A 16,947-nucleotide genomic window follows, 5' to 3' on the forward strand; every position below is an offset into this window, starting at 1 on the left:
AATTTGTCTTTGAGAGGCATGACTCCTTGGCTCCACAGCCAGGGCCCTGATTGAGTAACACCTGGGAGTGATTATGGATTTCTCCCAAAGAGCGGGGGGGGGGGGGTACCCCCCCAGGGCCTTCTCTGGGGAACACAAGTACCTGCTCTTTTAAAGTAGAGTTTCACTGTTTCGAAATTGCAAACTGCACTATGTAATTTCAGCAGAGGATATTTGGGGGGTACGTTCAGAAGAGGCACTGGAATCAAATAATCCATTTATCAAGGTGCCTTTTGTTTCAAGAAGAAAGTAGCAATGCACCATGTTTAGCAGAGAAGACAGTCTGTGTCTGGCCAATGTTCATAAATCGCCAACCGCGGCGGAGGGGCGGGGCGGGGCGGGTGGGGGAGGAGGAGCCCTCAGAGGGCTCCGGCCGGCTGGGGTTCAGGTAAGCGGCAGTGACTTGGGTTTTCCTTGAGGTGTGTGAGGGTTTGGCAGCTGTCTGACACCATACAGGTGAACCGGCGCTGTCTAACGCAGGAGAGGCACTGGAGTCGTAAAAAGAGTTCCCCTCCCCTGATGGCACATTTCTTCTCTCACGTGGCTGTCACCTAGTTTTGTTTTTCATGAATTATGGTTATCACTTATTTTTTTTCACATTTCTGTAGCCTGAAAACCTTTTTACTGTAACTTACCAGGGATGGAGGTAACGATAAGGTAATCATGCTAATCATATTAACAGCAACTTTCCCCAGTGACTAAGGCATGCTCTGCCAGCTGCGTGCTGTGCTTATGGCTCTAAGTGAGTTGGCTTTGATAGGATTTCCCAGCAGAGAGATGAAGATAAGGAAACTGGAAAGTTTAAGGTATTAAAAAAAAAAAATCCTGCCTAGTACACTGGGGGCAGGGATTTATGTTTGGATCTTGTGTGGCCTCAGAGATGCTCTTAGCCACTAGGATCCAGTTCCCTCACTGGGCTGGACAGGGTTTGGTTAAAATCCTTCCTTTGTCCCTCTGGCAACTGTGACACACCACTGAGCACCTTCCATGAATCAGGTTAGATCAGGGTTCCTCATTTGCAGCACTCCTGGCGTTTGGGCCTGGGCGGTTCTCTGTTGTGGGTGGGAGGGGCTGTCGTGTGCATTGTAGGATGTTAGTGGCATCTCTGGCCTTGCCTCGCCCGGTGACAGTAGCATGCCCTCCCCCCTAGTTGTGAAAATCAAAAATGTCCCCTGTAGGCGCTGCCAGGTGTCTCCTGGGTGCAGAGTCACCCCTAGTTTAGAAGCACTGATGCTCTTTAGGACAAGGCTTTTCAAAATTATTTTTTTAATTGAAGTAAGGTTGATTCACAGTATTATATTAGTTTCAGGTGTACAGCATAATGATTCAGTACTTTTATAGATTATATGCCATTGAAAGTTGTTACAGAGTCACAGCTATCATTCACTGTGCTGTACAATGTATCCTTGTCGCTTATCTATTTTATACTTAGTAGTTTGTATCTCTTCCTCCCATAACCTTATCTTGCCCCTCCTCCTCCCCTCTCCCCACTGGTCACCACTGGTTTGTGTTCTGTATCTGTGAGTCTGTTTCTATTTTGTTATGTCCATTTGTTTTATTTTTTAGATTCCACATGTAAGTGATGTTATACAGTATTTGTCTTTCTCTGACTTATTTCACTTTGCATAATACCCTCTGAGTCCATCCATGTTGTTGCCAATGGCAAGACTCCATTCTTTTTCATGGCTGAGTAGTATTCCATTGTATATATACACCACATCTTCTTTATCTGTTTGTCTGTTGATGGACACTTGGGATGCTTCCATATCTTGGCTTGATGCTCTTTAGGAAAGGCTTTTGCATGCCCTGAAATAGCACCTCTCGTGCATTTGAGCTGTTCTGGGGGGATTGTTTTTATCTTATTTAATTGATGAAGAAAGCCCGACCTAGCATTTTCACCAAGGTACCACAGCATCCATGGCTGCATTCAAAGCAGCAGCTGGCCCCAGCCCCACTTCCTAGACTGACTTCCCACTCCTCCCACACCCAGATCCTGAGCTTTCCCTCGGCCCATCCTTTGTTCTTGCTTCCCCACCTCCTGGAATTCTTCCCTTATTCCAGTCACCCTCCTTAGAGCCAACCCAAACTTCATATGACAGCTCAGCGAGAATCAGCTCCAAAGAGGCCATCTCGAGGAGTGGGGTGTACTCAGCGGTAGAGCGCATGCTTAGCACGCATGAGGTCCTGGTTTATCTCCAGTTCCTCCATTTAAAAACAAACAAAGAGCCCATCTCGGTCAGTACATCCCAAAGTGAGCATCAGGATGGAGGTGGAGCGTTATGTTGGCTGGAGGGTCGTTTCCCCGGCGTTGTTCTGTCTGGGTGCTAAGCAGAGTGGACATCTCCTGCGTTCACTATCTCAGAATCTCAAAAACTCAATTTCCGGCAGTGGCTTTGCAGGAGAGTTCTCTGATGAACAGCTGATGGAGGACACAATATCCCCAACACCGACAGGCAAGCACAGATAAAGAAAATGGATAAATAGGAAGGGAGACAGCAAATGAACGTGCCGTCAGCGGGGGGGCCAGATGGAAAGGTGCAGCTGTCAGCCACTCCCGCTTCCCCTCTCCTGGCCCTTAGGAGACCAGCATCCGACTTCTCCAGGGGCATTGCTTCAGATCAGTAAAAATTACTCAATCATCCTGTCTTTCTGGGAGACGCTGCTGTGAGCCGATGAACCAGAATCAGAGCGTGGCTATCTGTCTGTGTTCCACCAGGTCATGGCCGCCGTGGGCTGGTCTCCTTGCAATCAGCAGATAGAGCATCAGGAGGGAAATGCACCAAAGGCTGGGGATCACCTCTGCTCCCTTCAGCCGCTAGACTGGGGCTTCCCAGATTGTGAGATGAGCTTGGGAGGTGGACAGTGTTGCAGCCCGTGAGGGTGCAGACAGGCCTCGTGCAGCTCGGGGAGGGGGGTGGGGGGGAGCGTTCTCGTGAGTGAGTGTCCACGAGGCTGGGTTGCTGGGGGTGCCGCCCCGAGGTATGGAACCCTCTGGACCTCACAAATGAGAAGGCGCTGTCCTTTCCAGTCCCCTCTGAATTACTCTGACTCCATCAAGGAGAAGGTCTCATTTGCTGTATCTTTAGCTTCTTCTGCTCAGTGGCCTCCTGGTTCAACGAAGATGCAACAAACTTCAGGCTCAGGGCCCTAGGCTGGCAGCCATTTGGGACGTGGGCTCTTGTTTTTTTTTTTTAATTCATTGTAGGATTCTCTAAACAAACATAGGCATTACTTCATGGATATTTAATAATCTAAATATTTTATTTAATGTGTTCATTCCTAATGAACTCGCCCAGTAATTAACAGTGCATGAATGTATGGTCGATGGCGTGAGAATGACGTTTGGATGTCTGAAGCTGAGGAAATGCCACCGTCCGTTGGAAGCACTGTGTGTGCAGAGCTGTCCCTGGCGGTCCTGGGCATAGATGGGCGCGATGAATTCTTTTTTTTTTTTTTAAAGACTTTATTTCTTCAGAACAGTTTTAGGGTCACAGCAAAATTAAAAGGAAGGTACAAACTTTATGTTCGTAACCACCAGACTAGACCCCACTCCCTTCTTTACAGTATCCGCATCTTCTTGGCTCAAGCTGTCTCTCCTGGGCTGTTAAAGTTCAGCTCTAGTTTCAGCAGGAAGGTGTGAGCCAGGCCCTCTCGGTTCCGTGTGAAGGATGATGAGTGACTTGCTTGAATAACGGGAGACCCTACGAGGGAAGACACCCACACACCGTGCCCACTCCGGCTCTATGTCACGGAAAACAAACTCAGCATTTGCTTAACAGCAAAGGTTCTTTTTTTTTTTTTTTTTTAAGGCTTTTTTAAAAGCTAAAAAGACAAAAAAAAGTAGGGGGAAAAGAGGAATTTCCATCTGCAGGCAGAGTGAAGCATGATGATAACCCTCGCTGACAAGGCTCCCCGTCATGGCAGGCACCCTACACCAGCGAGCCTTAGCATGCTGGCTCCGTTCCTTCCGAGAGCCCTGGGCCCACTACCTTTTCTGAACAAATGAGTCTTTAAATCTCTGCACTTTGAGGTTTAAGAGCTTTTTCAGAGAGGAACGCATACATCAGGTGTAGCAATTGGTCCGTTGGTTTGTACCGAATATTACACGTTGCTTCAATAGTGAATGACTTTCTCTAAAGACAGAGAGCCAGCACCTCTCCGGAATGCCGAGCAGGGCGTTTGGAGAGTGTGTTGCCCTGGTCCTGAGGTGCCTGGGTGGGAATGGAGGTGCTGGAGTGTCTTTAGAGGGAGGGGGCGAAGCGCCTGGGTTAACCTGCGACCTCGCCACAGCGCCTCAGGGCAAGGAACGGGCGAGAAGGCTGCTTCTCTGAAAAGCTGCCTCGACAACCCAGGCCCATTTGGCTGCAACACCAGAGGCAGCTTTGATCCGTTGGGCAGTGCCCCTCCTGGGAAGAGGAGGACGGGAACTTCAGGGGAGGGGAGCCCGGGGCCGCCCCAGAGGCCGGATGGGCACTGCCGGCGACTGTTAGAAGCAGGGGCAGAAGGGAAGGATGGGACATCGGAAGAGGTGAAGGATCCCTCGCAAACCCAAAGGTACCTGAGGGTCCAGCAGCAAACAGCTAAGCGAGGCGGCTTGCTGGGTGTCTTCTCTTATTGTTGCTGGCTGGGCAGCCAGCCTCAGTGTTGCCAGTTTCTCCCGTGTTTAAAGAGAAGCTGGAAACCCAGATACCTACCAGTTTTTAAAAAATGGTCCCTGTGCAGCACGATCGTTTAAAATACCATGGGCAAGGGTATATAGCTCAGTGGTAGACTGCATTTAGCATGCACGAGGTCCTGGGTTCAATCCCCAGTACCTCCACTAAAAAAAATTAAAATAAAAAAATAAATAAACCTAATTACCACCCCCCGCACACCAAAAAATAAATAAATAAAAATAAAATACCACGGGCAGAACGAAACCCACCTGCAGGCTGAGTTAAGCGCCATTAAGTGAGCAGTTTCCCGTCTCCCGGTTTGCCGTTATGCAAATGTTTTTTTTTTAATTTTTACATAGGCAAATTTATCATTTTTCAATTCCCTATGGCATTTGAGTCCTAATGGGAAAGATTTTCCTACAAGCAGGTTATAGAGGAAATCACCCACTTTTTCACCTGGTACTAAAAATGTCATTTCCTTTCATCTGTATCACTGCTCCGTGTGGAGTTTCTTCTTGTATATGGTGTGAGGTATGGATCGGATTTTATCTCTTTTTCCCCCAGATGGCTAGCCAGATTCCTCAGCACTGTTCATTGAAAAGTCTGTCTTTGTCCCCTGATTTGTGGGGCCGCCTGCATCACATACCGAATTACTAGGTAGACGTGGGCTTACCGGTGAACCATTTTAGTCCACTGGTCTGATGTTTTTATTCCTGTACCAGTCTCATGAAATACGTTTTAAGCTCACGCAAGCTGTTAAAGGACCACATCCATCCCACACGCCTAGGCGACTCACCGGCTCCCTGTTAGGCGGGACTCCATGCAATTGCCACGGCCCAACAAATCCTAACGTACAAACATCTCCACTTCGTATTCTTCAACCGAACACAGGCATGTCGTTTTCAGAGCGTGGAGTCGTTTATGGGCTGATCCCCAAAGGAGGGTGAAAAGTTCTCACCAATTGGCCTTCAGAGTGTTAGCCCCCTCGTTTCCAAATTGCTTGAAGTTACCGCTCACTGCGAGGTGACTTCCAGCGAGCCCGGCAGTAACCCCATCCTTGTCTTTTCTCTTCCTCCCTTCTCTCCCGCCGCCCCTGTAGTGATAGAAGGCCGCGGGGTCCCAGACGACCGACCGAGGGCGTCCTCGCTGCCGCCTTACCTGCCCGTGAGCTACCGCGTGCTCAGAGCCGACACCGCCTTCTTCCTGAAGGAGACCAGCCAGGACGTGACCCGCAACTCCAGCCTGCGGTCGCGCGTGGAGTCCTTCTTCCCCTACAGAGCCCGGCGGCCCCCGGCACTGAACGCCAGCTATGGGCCTTTCTCGGTGGAGAAGGTGGTGCCTCTGGACCTCGTGTCGCCAGCCGGCGCGTGGGGGCCGGCCGGCAGGTTCTCCCTTAACTGGAAGCTGAAGGCGCACGTCCTGCAGGAGCGCGTCCACCTGAGCCGGCCCCGCGTGCAGGTGCTGCTGCAGCTGGCGGGCAGGGACTGGGACGACCCCGGGCCCGCGCCGCGGCTGCCCTGCCTGCGGGTCTTCGCCTTCCGGGAGACCCGGGAGGTGCGCGCCGGCTGCCGGCCGCAGGGCGACCTGGGGCTGTGCGTGGCGCAGCTGGAGCTCCCGGCCGGCTGGTTCGGGCCCCCCCCGCCGGCGGCGGCGGCGGCGGCGGCGGCGGCCGGGAGGCGGAAGGCGGCCGAGGCGCCCGCGGGCGGCCCCGCGGTCGAGCTGTACTACGCCGTGCAGCCGGCGGACGCGCGCGGGGACTGCGCGGGCGGCGACGTCAGGAAGGGCAACGCCATCCGGCCCGGCAAGGACGCGCCCGGCGAGAGCGCGCCCCGCCTGCAGAGGATCGGCGCCGCCGGCCTCTTCCGCGCCCCGGACGGCGCCGCGCTGCGCGAGGTGCGTGTGGACGGCAACGTGGCCGTCTGGCTGCCCTCCGGGCCGGCCAAGCAAGGAGACGTGGTCACTGCGCGTGTCGCCGTGGCCAGCAACTCCACCGTGGACTTCTTCATCCTGAGGTAGGTGCTCACCCCGCGGCTGGCACGGCTCCGCTGGGATCGGACGGGAAGCTGGGGCTGCCGACTAAAGACAGGTCCCCGCCACCGGCCTGCTCGCGGATGGAGGAGCTCAGGGCGGAGAGCAGGAATGAATGGGGCGCTGCGCGCTCGGGGGAAAAAATGGGCAGGACAGGCCTTCAGATAGTTAGATATTTTCAGGAGATTTTATGAGCCCAAATTCTTGCCTCTCCTCCTATCTGGAAAAGCAGGGACATCATTAATGGTGACATCTGCTCCTGGTGACCAGCAGCAAGCCTGCGCCAAAATGTGTGCTTGGCTGCACGCCCCCCCTTCACTAAAATCACGTATGTACCGACTCTCCTCTGCCTCTTCGGAGCAGGTCCGCAGGACAGTCTGAGATGCTGTCCCCGGGGTTGCTGTCCTCATTTTGCCCCCAAGAAAACTGAACTCACAACTCTCACAGTGGATGTTTAAGAAGGATCCATTGTCACCACCTTCAGGGACCCTCTGGCTTCACAGTGGAAGCCAGGCCCCAGGTTTTAGCAGCTCCCTTACATTGTATACCAGGGGCCAGGGAAGGAGGGCAAGACTAAATGAGTTCCTCTCTTTTGGCCTTGGATTTATTTACTCTTGAACTTGGAGAGGGGTATGACTTTTTATTAAGCTTTAAATTCTTCTATAGATATGCAGATGACTTGGTTGCGCCTGACCGAAAGTGTATACCCCGGGGGCCCCAGAAAAGACGTAGGTATTGTACTATGCAAAAAAAGCCCAGGGTAATATCTTTTTTTTTTTTTTTTTCCTGGTGGAGTGAAGCAGTGCGGTTAGTGGTTGGGAAAAACCCCATTTGTGAGTACCATTCAGCAATGATTAAAGGAATCTGCCCAACATGAAGTTTTCAGCAGAGGTATTCCATCTTAGTTAAAAAAAGAAAAAAAGTAAACTGAATTAAAACAACAGCAAAATAACCCACCTACCATCCCCGCTGCTGGGTCAGCAGACGACACCAGAGCTGTAAGGGGCTGGCTCCGTCACGCTGCATAATGGTTCTAAAGCTCGGTTCAGGAATGCCTGTTGTCTGAGATAATTAATACTGGGGGAAAAGCCACTTAAAGCAAATCCTCTTGAAATGTGGCCCAGGATTTCATGATAATGAAAAAAAAAATCTGCTTGAGATTTGTTTAAAAGATAAAGATGATAAAAAAAAAATCAGGTTTTTTTCCTGTTGTCATTAAGAAGGGCTTAGGTTGTAATGGTAGCTACGCTTTGGTTCTTTTCAGAATACAAAATTAATCCCATGCTGTCTGAGTTGCTCAGAAAAATACTGGCAAGGTGGAATGATAGCACGTTACAGGCGTCTTTTATTTTGGTTTACCTTCTGTTGTGTGGCAGTGGGAGTGGCCCTTTTTAAAGGGTTTGTTTTCACAAAACACAGTCAGAGGTTTTCGTATATTTTTCTCTTGACGTGTCTTCGTTCTTTGGCGTCAAATGATTCTCTTCTAAAGCGTCTGTCTCGTCACCATCCTTGTAACTCTTCCTTTCAGTTCTTAAGTGGATTAATGTGCCCAGATCCTGCTTTGCGGTGGTTGTGGGTCTGACCCAGGGCTTTCGGGAAGCGGACTTCAGTGGTCACACAACCCTGCATCTTTGATGAGATGTAAAATGTGCCCTCTGGGGAATTCCCATCAAATTTGCATTGTCAGCCTTAGGGGTCCGCATGTCACCTGCTGACCTTGTGGTGAAAAGGGATAAACTCAGTGTCTTAGAGGAACTTTCTTAACCTTGTGATGTAACTGCGGGGCCAGAAGAGTAGATATTTGGATCAAAGGGTCCAGGTTTGCTTCCTCCTGCCTTGGATGGGGAGAGATGCTGATCTGGAAAGTTCAAGGTCCATTTCCATGGGGTCCCCTAGCACCCTGGCTCGACGACGCCCTGCTGTTGTAACATGCGCACGTCCAGCCCAGGCTTTGGAAGGGACGTTCAGGCGACAGGGAACCGAGGGCATGTTTTAAAATTCCAGAGTCATAACTGTCTTCTCATTTGTACTTTTTGAAATTTGTTTTTGTTTTATCTGATTTTTTTCCTTTTTTTTGAATTGAAGTATGGTCAGTTTACAATGTTGTGTCAATTTCTCACCCTCAGCATCCCTCTCTAGAAATGCAAACTCTGCTATCACTGGGGGGTGAGCATGAGTGAGCCAGTGGGCCCCTACGTCCAAGGTGTGGGGCCCCTGACCCTGGCTTGTTGGAGAGGAAAGGCTGTTCTCTGTGTTTTTTCATCACAAAGATAAGGATGGTGGTGGAGAACGTGAGTCCTGCTGGCCTCAGTCCTGGTCCTGTCTCCTTTACGTCCTGGCTTTGCGACTCTTGGCAAGTCACCTAATCTGCATGTGCCTTGGCTTCCTAAATCAGGCGTGAGCCTGGTACTTACTGCCACGGAGATGGGAGGATGCAGTGGGCTCCTGTTTATCTGCAAGGTGCTTCTCACTGAGTCTGGCGTGTAAACGTGCCGATGTGAACGAATGTGGGATGTCACTCATAGGTTGTTTTGAAACATCCATCAGAACTTCAATAAGCATTGAATTCTGCTTTAGCAGTAAAAGGACATCGTGCTTTGCATAAAACAACAGCGACCAGGTTTGTACTGAAAGCTGTATTGATTCTCACTTCACCATGATTTTGTTCAAAGAGGAAAAAAATTGTTTTGTAATGACGAGAGCCTTTGGGGCAGAGAGGATAATACAACGGCATGGTTCTGGGTTGGATGTTACTTGGTGCTGGGAACATGGCAGCCCGATTTCTGCCTTCCTCATCCTTCCACCCACGGATCCGTGTCCTCGGGGGCGGGAGGGGGAGGGGAACCAGAGAGGCAACAAGGACTCCAAGACGTCCGGCTGAAGAATGGGAGACTGTGGATAAAGCAGGCGTTCCCTTTCAGGATGACACCTTTCATTTTCATTTAGTTTAAATTCATTTTAATTTTTAAAAGTAGTTATTCTTAGGAAAAACATTCAGAGAGAAAATACAAAAAGATGTGCCCAGGTGTGGCAGAATAGTGACGTTCGCATGAGGCTCCCTGAAGCCTGGGAATCACCACTCTCTCCTCCTCATAAGAGGGGCAGCTCATGGAAACCCCTGTTTATCCCGTTGCCCCCGAGGATGGCTGCTGGTTCCGTCACAGGGGACATCCATCTGTCCCCTTGCCGGAACCCAGCTGAGGAATTCACGGGGGATTTGTGGGGAGGCCTTGAAAGACCCCTCCTGACCCTGAAGTCCAAAGGCATTCTCCATCAGCTCCCGGGAAGGCGGCTTTGCGCGACAAGGCCGTGATGCCTGGAGAGAAACCAGACTTCTCGGGGGTTTTGGAAGGGCCAGCCTCACACCCGGAGACTTGGCCTAAGCCTCCTTTACAGGACCGGCTCCACAAACTGCGCTCTCTTCCCCAGGCTCGAGGATGCAGCCTGCGTTTCGTTAGCCGCCTTGTGCATCAGATTCAAAGGCCACCCCTGCTTTAGGATCCCGTCAGTTCCTGGGACTCAAAAGCCAAGGTGTGGAGGTTGCACTTTGCTTCCTGTGAATAGAACATTATTTTAGGAACCCGTGTTTTGGAAAATAAAAAATGAAATGGTGACCAACATACAGGAAAAATACCTAAACTGGGTATGTTTACAGTGGCCTGTAAACAGATCGGTGAGACAGAGATATTGGCCCCTTGTCGCTCAGTGTAGGGCTCAGCACGTAATAAAGGGGCAGTAAGCACGTGTTGAATGAATGCAGAAGCAAATGCCTCATGTCAGATTTATATCAAAGACCTTCCTCTTCGTGGACGGTTTCCTTTGTGACCTGCTAACCGAGGCTCCTTGAAATAAAATCTATTCCTTACGCCAAGTGTAAGCGTTGCACCTTAGTCCACGGGTTTTCAAAACACATTGACAACAGGTCGTCAGCCCTGAAGATTCCCACTGCCTTCTCCGCGAGCCTCGAGCCCCGGGGTGCTGCGGAGCACACTTCTTCCTCGAAGCCAGCCCTAGACTGAGTTTGCGGAATCACTCCCTGTGTCGGGTCCGACGTTCACTGTCACCGCAAGTCACAGGTGTCGGGCAGGCAGATGGCTTCTGACCTTGGGGATGCGTCAAGGGCAGACCTGGGGACACACTGGCCGCACCTCTGGCCTCGTCAGAAAGCCACTGAAATTAGTCCCCAAGGAAGCAAAGGTGGGGGAGGTGGGCTCACTCAGCCTCTCCCATTTAAAATAAGCTTGCTTGAACAAAATCTGCGATTTGGGAAAATGGAGGGGAGATGCTCTCCCCCGAGTGTGGCTACTCCAGAGCCCTGCACCTCAGTGACTGGAAGCAGGGAGGCTAAGAGAGTCACGGAGAGGCGCCCCTCCCTGCAAGATTACATTCTGCGGCAACCAGGCGTTGACGCATCGCCCGTCGTCCTGTGTCGCGTCTCGTAAGGGAAGAAGCATACGGACGGGTTGAGTCTACGCCTGCGTCTCTCAGCCTCGGCAAGACTGGCATTTGGGGCAGGATGAGTCTTTGTCGTGGGGCGCCCCGTGCACCGTGGGGAGTTTAGCAGCATCCCTGGTCTCCACTCAGTGCATGCCAGTAACACCTTATCTCCAGTTGTGACAACCCAGTTGTCTCCAGACGTTGCCAGATATCCTTGGAGGGGCAAAATCACCTCGACTGACAACCCCTGGTCTACGTCTGTGATGCACAAGGGGCGTGGCTAGCCGGACGTTTGTCGTGGAGATCTGGGTGGAAAATGAAGACATGGTCTGGCTCATTCCCAGGCATTTCTCTGACCAAAACCTGCGAAGGCTGTGTCTCTGCAATTTCCCTTCTAACAATATATTCCTTCATTATATCTCTTCCCCACCAAGAGCTCAGTGTCCAGCTGATACAATCACTTAAAAAGCGAAGGATCCAAAATATTTCAGAGGTGATTGAGAAAGAGAGGAGACGGGACGCATGACACCATCCATCTCTGATTCCGTCAACCTCGGGTAGTTATCTCGCCAAGCCTCCCCTCAGAGGTAGCTGCCTCGTCAGCGCAAGTTGCCAACTCCCCAAAAGCAAAATCAGAAACCCCTCCATCTCCTTTTCTGCAGGGTAACTGACAGCGGAACACCAATTTGCGTGGCTGCTCTGCCCTGGGCTGGGTAAGGTTTGCCTGCCAGGGCTGCTCATGGAGACTTCAGGCTATAAATCCCAAGAGCTGATTTTTCCTTTTTTACGTAAAACGTGGTGGAGGAAGGAGGTGGTCTTGCCAGAAGAATCAGAAAGGAGCAGACGAGAGACTGGGCTACGCCAAGCATCCAGCCTTCAGCAACCTTTGCTTTGCGGAGACAAGACCACAGAATAAGGGAGCCGTGCGGGGTCCTCCACTGGGATGCAGGGGGTGCCTGCTCTTTCCCAGCAGTTGGATGTGGGACCTGCTGACTCATTAGTCCTGTCCTGTTGTGACTGGCGGGTGTGGGCACCGTCACTCTTGTGAATAACTAACGTCCCCCCCCAACCAAGCCAGCACAGCGTCATGCGTCCTTAACAACCACCGTGTGTTCCCAGCATCTCCCAATAAATAGACAAAAGGATGCAGGCGGGGAAGGAGCTTTTAAAGAGATATGCTGAAGGAGGAAGGTTTTGGATGTGGGAATGTTGAGAGAAGCATTATTTCTTCCAAGCAGGCTGGGGTGGGCAGGGGAATTCATTCCTAGAGCCGCGGTGTATGACCAGGGAATGCAGGCAGAGTCCAGAGCCCGGCTCTCACCACCTCTGCAAGGATTTTGTGAGGGGCGTCTTGTACAGGCAAACCTAGTTCCCAGCCACCCAGGGCAAAGGGCAGTCTCAGGATCCCATCTGTAGGTGGATTCATGGGGCATCTTTCCCCTAATAGACTGGAGCGTCACCGTTGAGTCTACTGACAATTATACACAAACAAATACACAAAGCACGAGTGCTCAGGGCAGCGTTATTCACAGAAGCCAAAATGTGGAAACAACCCGAATGTCCATCAACCGATGAATGACTAAGCGAACTGTGATGTATTCACTAAGGCACTAGTATGTGGCCATAGAAAGGAATGAATTATTGGCAAGGGCTACATGGGGGTGAAGCTGGAAAACACGGCACTGAGTGGAGCCAGCCAGACACGGGAGACCCCATGCTGTGCGAGCCTCTGTGTGGGAGTTACCTAGAACAGGCAAGTCCATCAAGACAGAGAACGGACTAGTGGTTGCCAGGCCCAGTGAGACAGATGGTCAGCGGGAAATGACTGCTAAAAGATACAGGGTTTCTTTTGGGGTGGGGGTGAAGATATTGTGGAATTATATAGTGGTGATTGTTGCAAATTTTGTGAATATACTAAACACCATTGAATTGTATCCTTAAACAAACAAACAAACAAACAAAAAAAACCCAAAAAAACAAAAAAAAGAAAGATTTTCCAAGAGAAGATGTATGGCAGAAAGTGTTATTAGTGTTGACCTTTTTTTTTATTGCCTCTAAACTAGCCACACGGTAAACATCAAACCCATTTAAAAAAACAAAACAAAACTCTAGTCTGCGGAGGCTTTTTCTGTCGAGTGACCTAATGTTTAGCTGCTTTTTTTCACACTTAGGGATGTTCTTGGGATCTTGTCAGGTGGACCCTTTCCCGCTGACACCAAAGTGTTTGTTGCACTTAGCGCCGTGCAGTGTTCAGAAGCCTCCTCCACCATGTTTCTGGTTAATGAGAATGGCCAAAGCAGGGACCACCTGGCTGTAGGTGGTAAACTGAGGTGCCTGTACCCGCCGGCCAGGGCACAGAGACGCGTGCAGCTTTCTGGGAGTGCCGGGGTGACTTGAGAGGGCCTTAGCAATATCAGCTAACCAACCCCTGTCATCTCAATGAACCAGCCCCCGAAACCACCCCCAGATCAACACATGATCTAGAGACCCGTGTATCACGTACACACAGTTCTCCACCTCCGCCCCGTGGAGAGGATGCAGCTACTGCTGGTGGGTACCAGGCAGACAGAGGGGCTCACGCACTGTTTCTAAAGGCAGCAGTGTCTTCTTCGCTCCCAATAATCATTGCCCCACTGGAACCGAAGACCCTTGCACCCAGGTTTTGAAGAGAAGCTGGAAACGTGGGCCTCACGTAGCATCTTTCAGACAGAATCACTCCACAGCCATCACGGTGCCACGGTGCAGACCCGGGGACCGGACTGTGCCCGGAGGCTGCCGTGCGGCAGCTCCTGATCTAGGAGTCAGGACCAAGCAGAATGTGTTAGTGTCCCGGGACGGCTGTAGCCAATCGCACCAAACTGGGTGTCTTGAAACAACAGAAAGTTTTCTCTCTCACAATTCTGGAAACCGGAAGTCTGAAATCAAGGTGCTGGCGGGGCCGGGCTCTGCCTGAAGATTCTAGAAAAGAGCCCTGCCTGGCCTCTTTCCGCTGCCAGTGGCTGCTGGCAGGCTTTGGCGTTTCTGGGCTTGTGCCCGCATCCCCCTAGTCTCTGCCTCTGTCTGTACCAGCCTTTCCTCTGTCCCTCCTCCGTGTCTGTGTGTCTCAGATCTCCCCTCTCCTATCAAGAAACCAGTCATTGGAATTTAGGACCCACCTCAATCCAGAATGATCCCATTTTGAGATCCTTAACTCATTACATTGGCCAAGACCCTATTTACAAACAGGGTTGCTTTCAGAGGCTCCAGATGGACGTGAGTTGGAGGAGGGGGCTCCGCCACCCACTACAGAGAAGACGGTCTCCTTGATGTATTCTGGAACCTTCCACTGTGCCATCTTTGGTCCTTTTGAATTGCTACGTGCCCCTTGGCAGTTCCAACTGATGTTCCCCGCCGTGGGAAGGCCACGCTGTGAATAGGAATCGGTGCCTTTGCCACGTGGAGAATAAACCCTTCTCCACTGGGTGAGTCCAGACCTGCGCGCTCAAATCCATTCCCCTAATTTCTGAGCACAGCCTGTGCGTGTGCTATTATAATTTAATATTGGGGATTTTTTTTTCCTTCCCCCTTGATCCCTTTTGTGTCTGAGGATACAAAAAAAAAATAAAAAAAACCTTCAAAGGCAATTTCCAGATACCTGGCTTGGCCTGGATAATTATCAGCCCTGCATTTCCAACAGAGCTTCAGTCTGCAGGGCCAAGTGGAAGCCCTTGGGAGTGACTTGACTGCCCCCAGACTCGTCATGAGGGGGACAAGACCCTCAACCAACAATGGAGTCGGCCTGGACTGCAAACCTGGAGCGCCTTTGGAAAATTCGGGAAGCCCATTTTCCCACACTCTCGTCTAAAACGCATTTCCCTGTTGAATGTCTCCCAAGGAAAGGTTTGTTTTCATTTTCTCCAGCTTGTCATTTTAAATGTACTCTTCTGGAACAGAGAAGAGGAACAATTTTCTTTCTGCTTGGGAAGAAGTGAAGAAATCATGTTTCCTGCCCGGGGCCCCCCCTCCCCAGCTCCCCCACAGCACATCTGGGTTGCCAGGCAGCCCCGGCTTCGGTGAAACATTTGAGAGCGATTTGTCTGTTGTGGGAAACATTGAAACCAAATTGACTCCAGCTCCGGGAGGAGAGAGAAGAGGCAGAGCCCTCCTGGTCGAGTTCTGCCCCCTTTGTTCCAAGTTCTTTCAACCATTTAAAAGGCATCTTAGTTTTCGAGTTCCCCGGCTGTCAGCTTTGTCTGTTGCAAGCAATTCAACACATGCGTAAGTGGCCCTGTGACAGACCGTCCCTTTCTAGCTGGATGTTTTTGAGAAGTGAGGCCGGCTAAGGGAGAGATTGGTGATTGCAGTAAGAGGATGGAGGATTCTAGTATCCTGGCGTCCTGGGGCGGATTTTTAGGAGCTGATTTGCCGCCACTTGGTTTAATGTCAAGTCCCTGCTCCAGGGTTCCTATTTATCAGAGATTTGAACTTTTGCTGTCTTGCAACCCCAAGAGTTTATCAGCTGAATTGAAATCTCAGAGAGGGGAAAAACAATCTTACCTGATTCGAAAACATTCTAATTGCACTGGTTCACTAAGTTAAACAAGCCGGATAGAGGAAGACAAATGCTGTATGATGACACTTACACGTGGAATCTAAAAATTATAGCAAACTCATGAATATAACAACAACAAAAAAAAGAAGCAGACTCACAGATACAGAGAACAAACTAGTGGTTACTACTGGGGGTGGAGGAACAATCTTGGGGTGGGGGAGTGGGAGGCACAAACTGTTGGGGGTAAGACAGGCTCAAGGATGTGGTGGAGAACATGGGAATAGAGCCAATATTCTGCAATGACTGAAGATGGGACATTTTCAGTTAACTTTAAAATTGTATTAAAATTAATTTTTTTAAAACTTAAGAACGAAAAAATGTGGATAAAAATTAAAACAAAAGAAATAGAGTCCTTTCCATACCAATCATCATCATCATAATAAATAATGATACCTGTCTTGGAATCTTGTCACTGTTTCAGCTTCCATGTTCTGTGTGTCTGGCGATGTTGAGTCTGTTTCTTGATTTATTAGTCCTTTGTGTGTTCCCAGGGCCATTTGGCTCCAGTCTACTTCCAGAAGTCCGATGCACTTTTTTATTCAGAAAGGGGGGGGAGGGGTCCAGAAAATTAGACCATCAAGACAGACAGGAGGATGTGGTGCAGGAGAGGCTAGAAGGGAGGGGGGAGCCGGGCTGTGGATCTCAGGACCAGTTACCAGCCATTTCCCCAGTTGAGCCCAGTGACCTCACTCCCCCACACCAGAGTCCCGCTGCCCTTCCCCGTCTCCTCTTTCTTCCAGAGCAGATCCATGTTCTCAAGGCCTGCCCTCGCGACCTTGGTTAAACTTACATCATGTAGGACTTTCTTCCTCCATCTTCTTGCCTCGAGGGCATCCAGCCAGGAAGACCAGCATCCCAGACCTGCATGGAGGTTGTCCCTCAGGTGGAGCCACCTATGAGGACAATGCCTGGAAGAAGAAGGAGGCCGGAGCTCACATCTCCCTAAACACACCAGCATCCATGGGCGTTGTGCAGTCACTCTGGGCATACCTTCCTGAAGAAGCCTTCTCTTCTTTTGTATTCTTTTCAGAAGGATCTTTAAAAAATGGGAATTGCTACAACAAAATAAAGGAACACGTCGCCTTTTCAGCCTTTTCTTTCCAACATTGCCTGGACGGGACAGGGGCTCCTGAAGTCAAAATCCTGGCTGCTTCTGGGACTGCTGGTTGGGAGGCCCTACTGGGCCTCTAGAATTTT

The 16,947-nt window shown here is 50.6% G+C and overlaps 1 protein-coding gene across 1 annotated transcript in view; it reads left to right on the forward strand.

Moving 5' to 3' along the window:
• Window positions 1–16,947, forward strand: part of TMEM132C (transmembrane protein 132C) — a 302,785-nt gene that overhangs the window by 107,112 nt on the left and 178,726 nt on the right. Inside the window, exon 2 of the mRNA XM_031443280.2 lies at window positions 5,794–6,706. Coding sequence (XP_031299140.2) covers window positions 5,794–6,706 — 913 coding nt within the window. The remainder of the gene's footprint in view (window positions 1–5,793; window positions 6,707–16,947) is intronic.

The sequence above is a fragment of the Camelus dromedarius genome, chromosome 31 (assembly GCF_036321535.1).
Source record: "Camelus dromedarius isolate mCamDro1 chromosome 31, mCamDro1.pat, whole genome shotgun sequence".
Classification (NCBI taxonomy): domain Eukaryota; kingdom Metazoa; phylum Chordata; class Mammalia; order Artiodactyla; family Camelidae; genus Camelus; species Camelus dromedarius.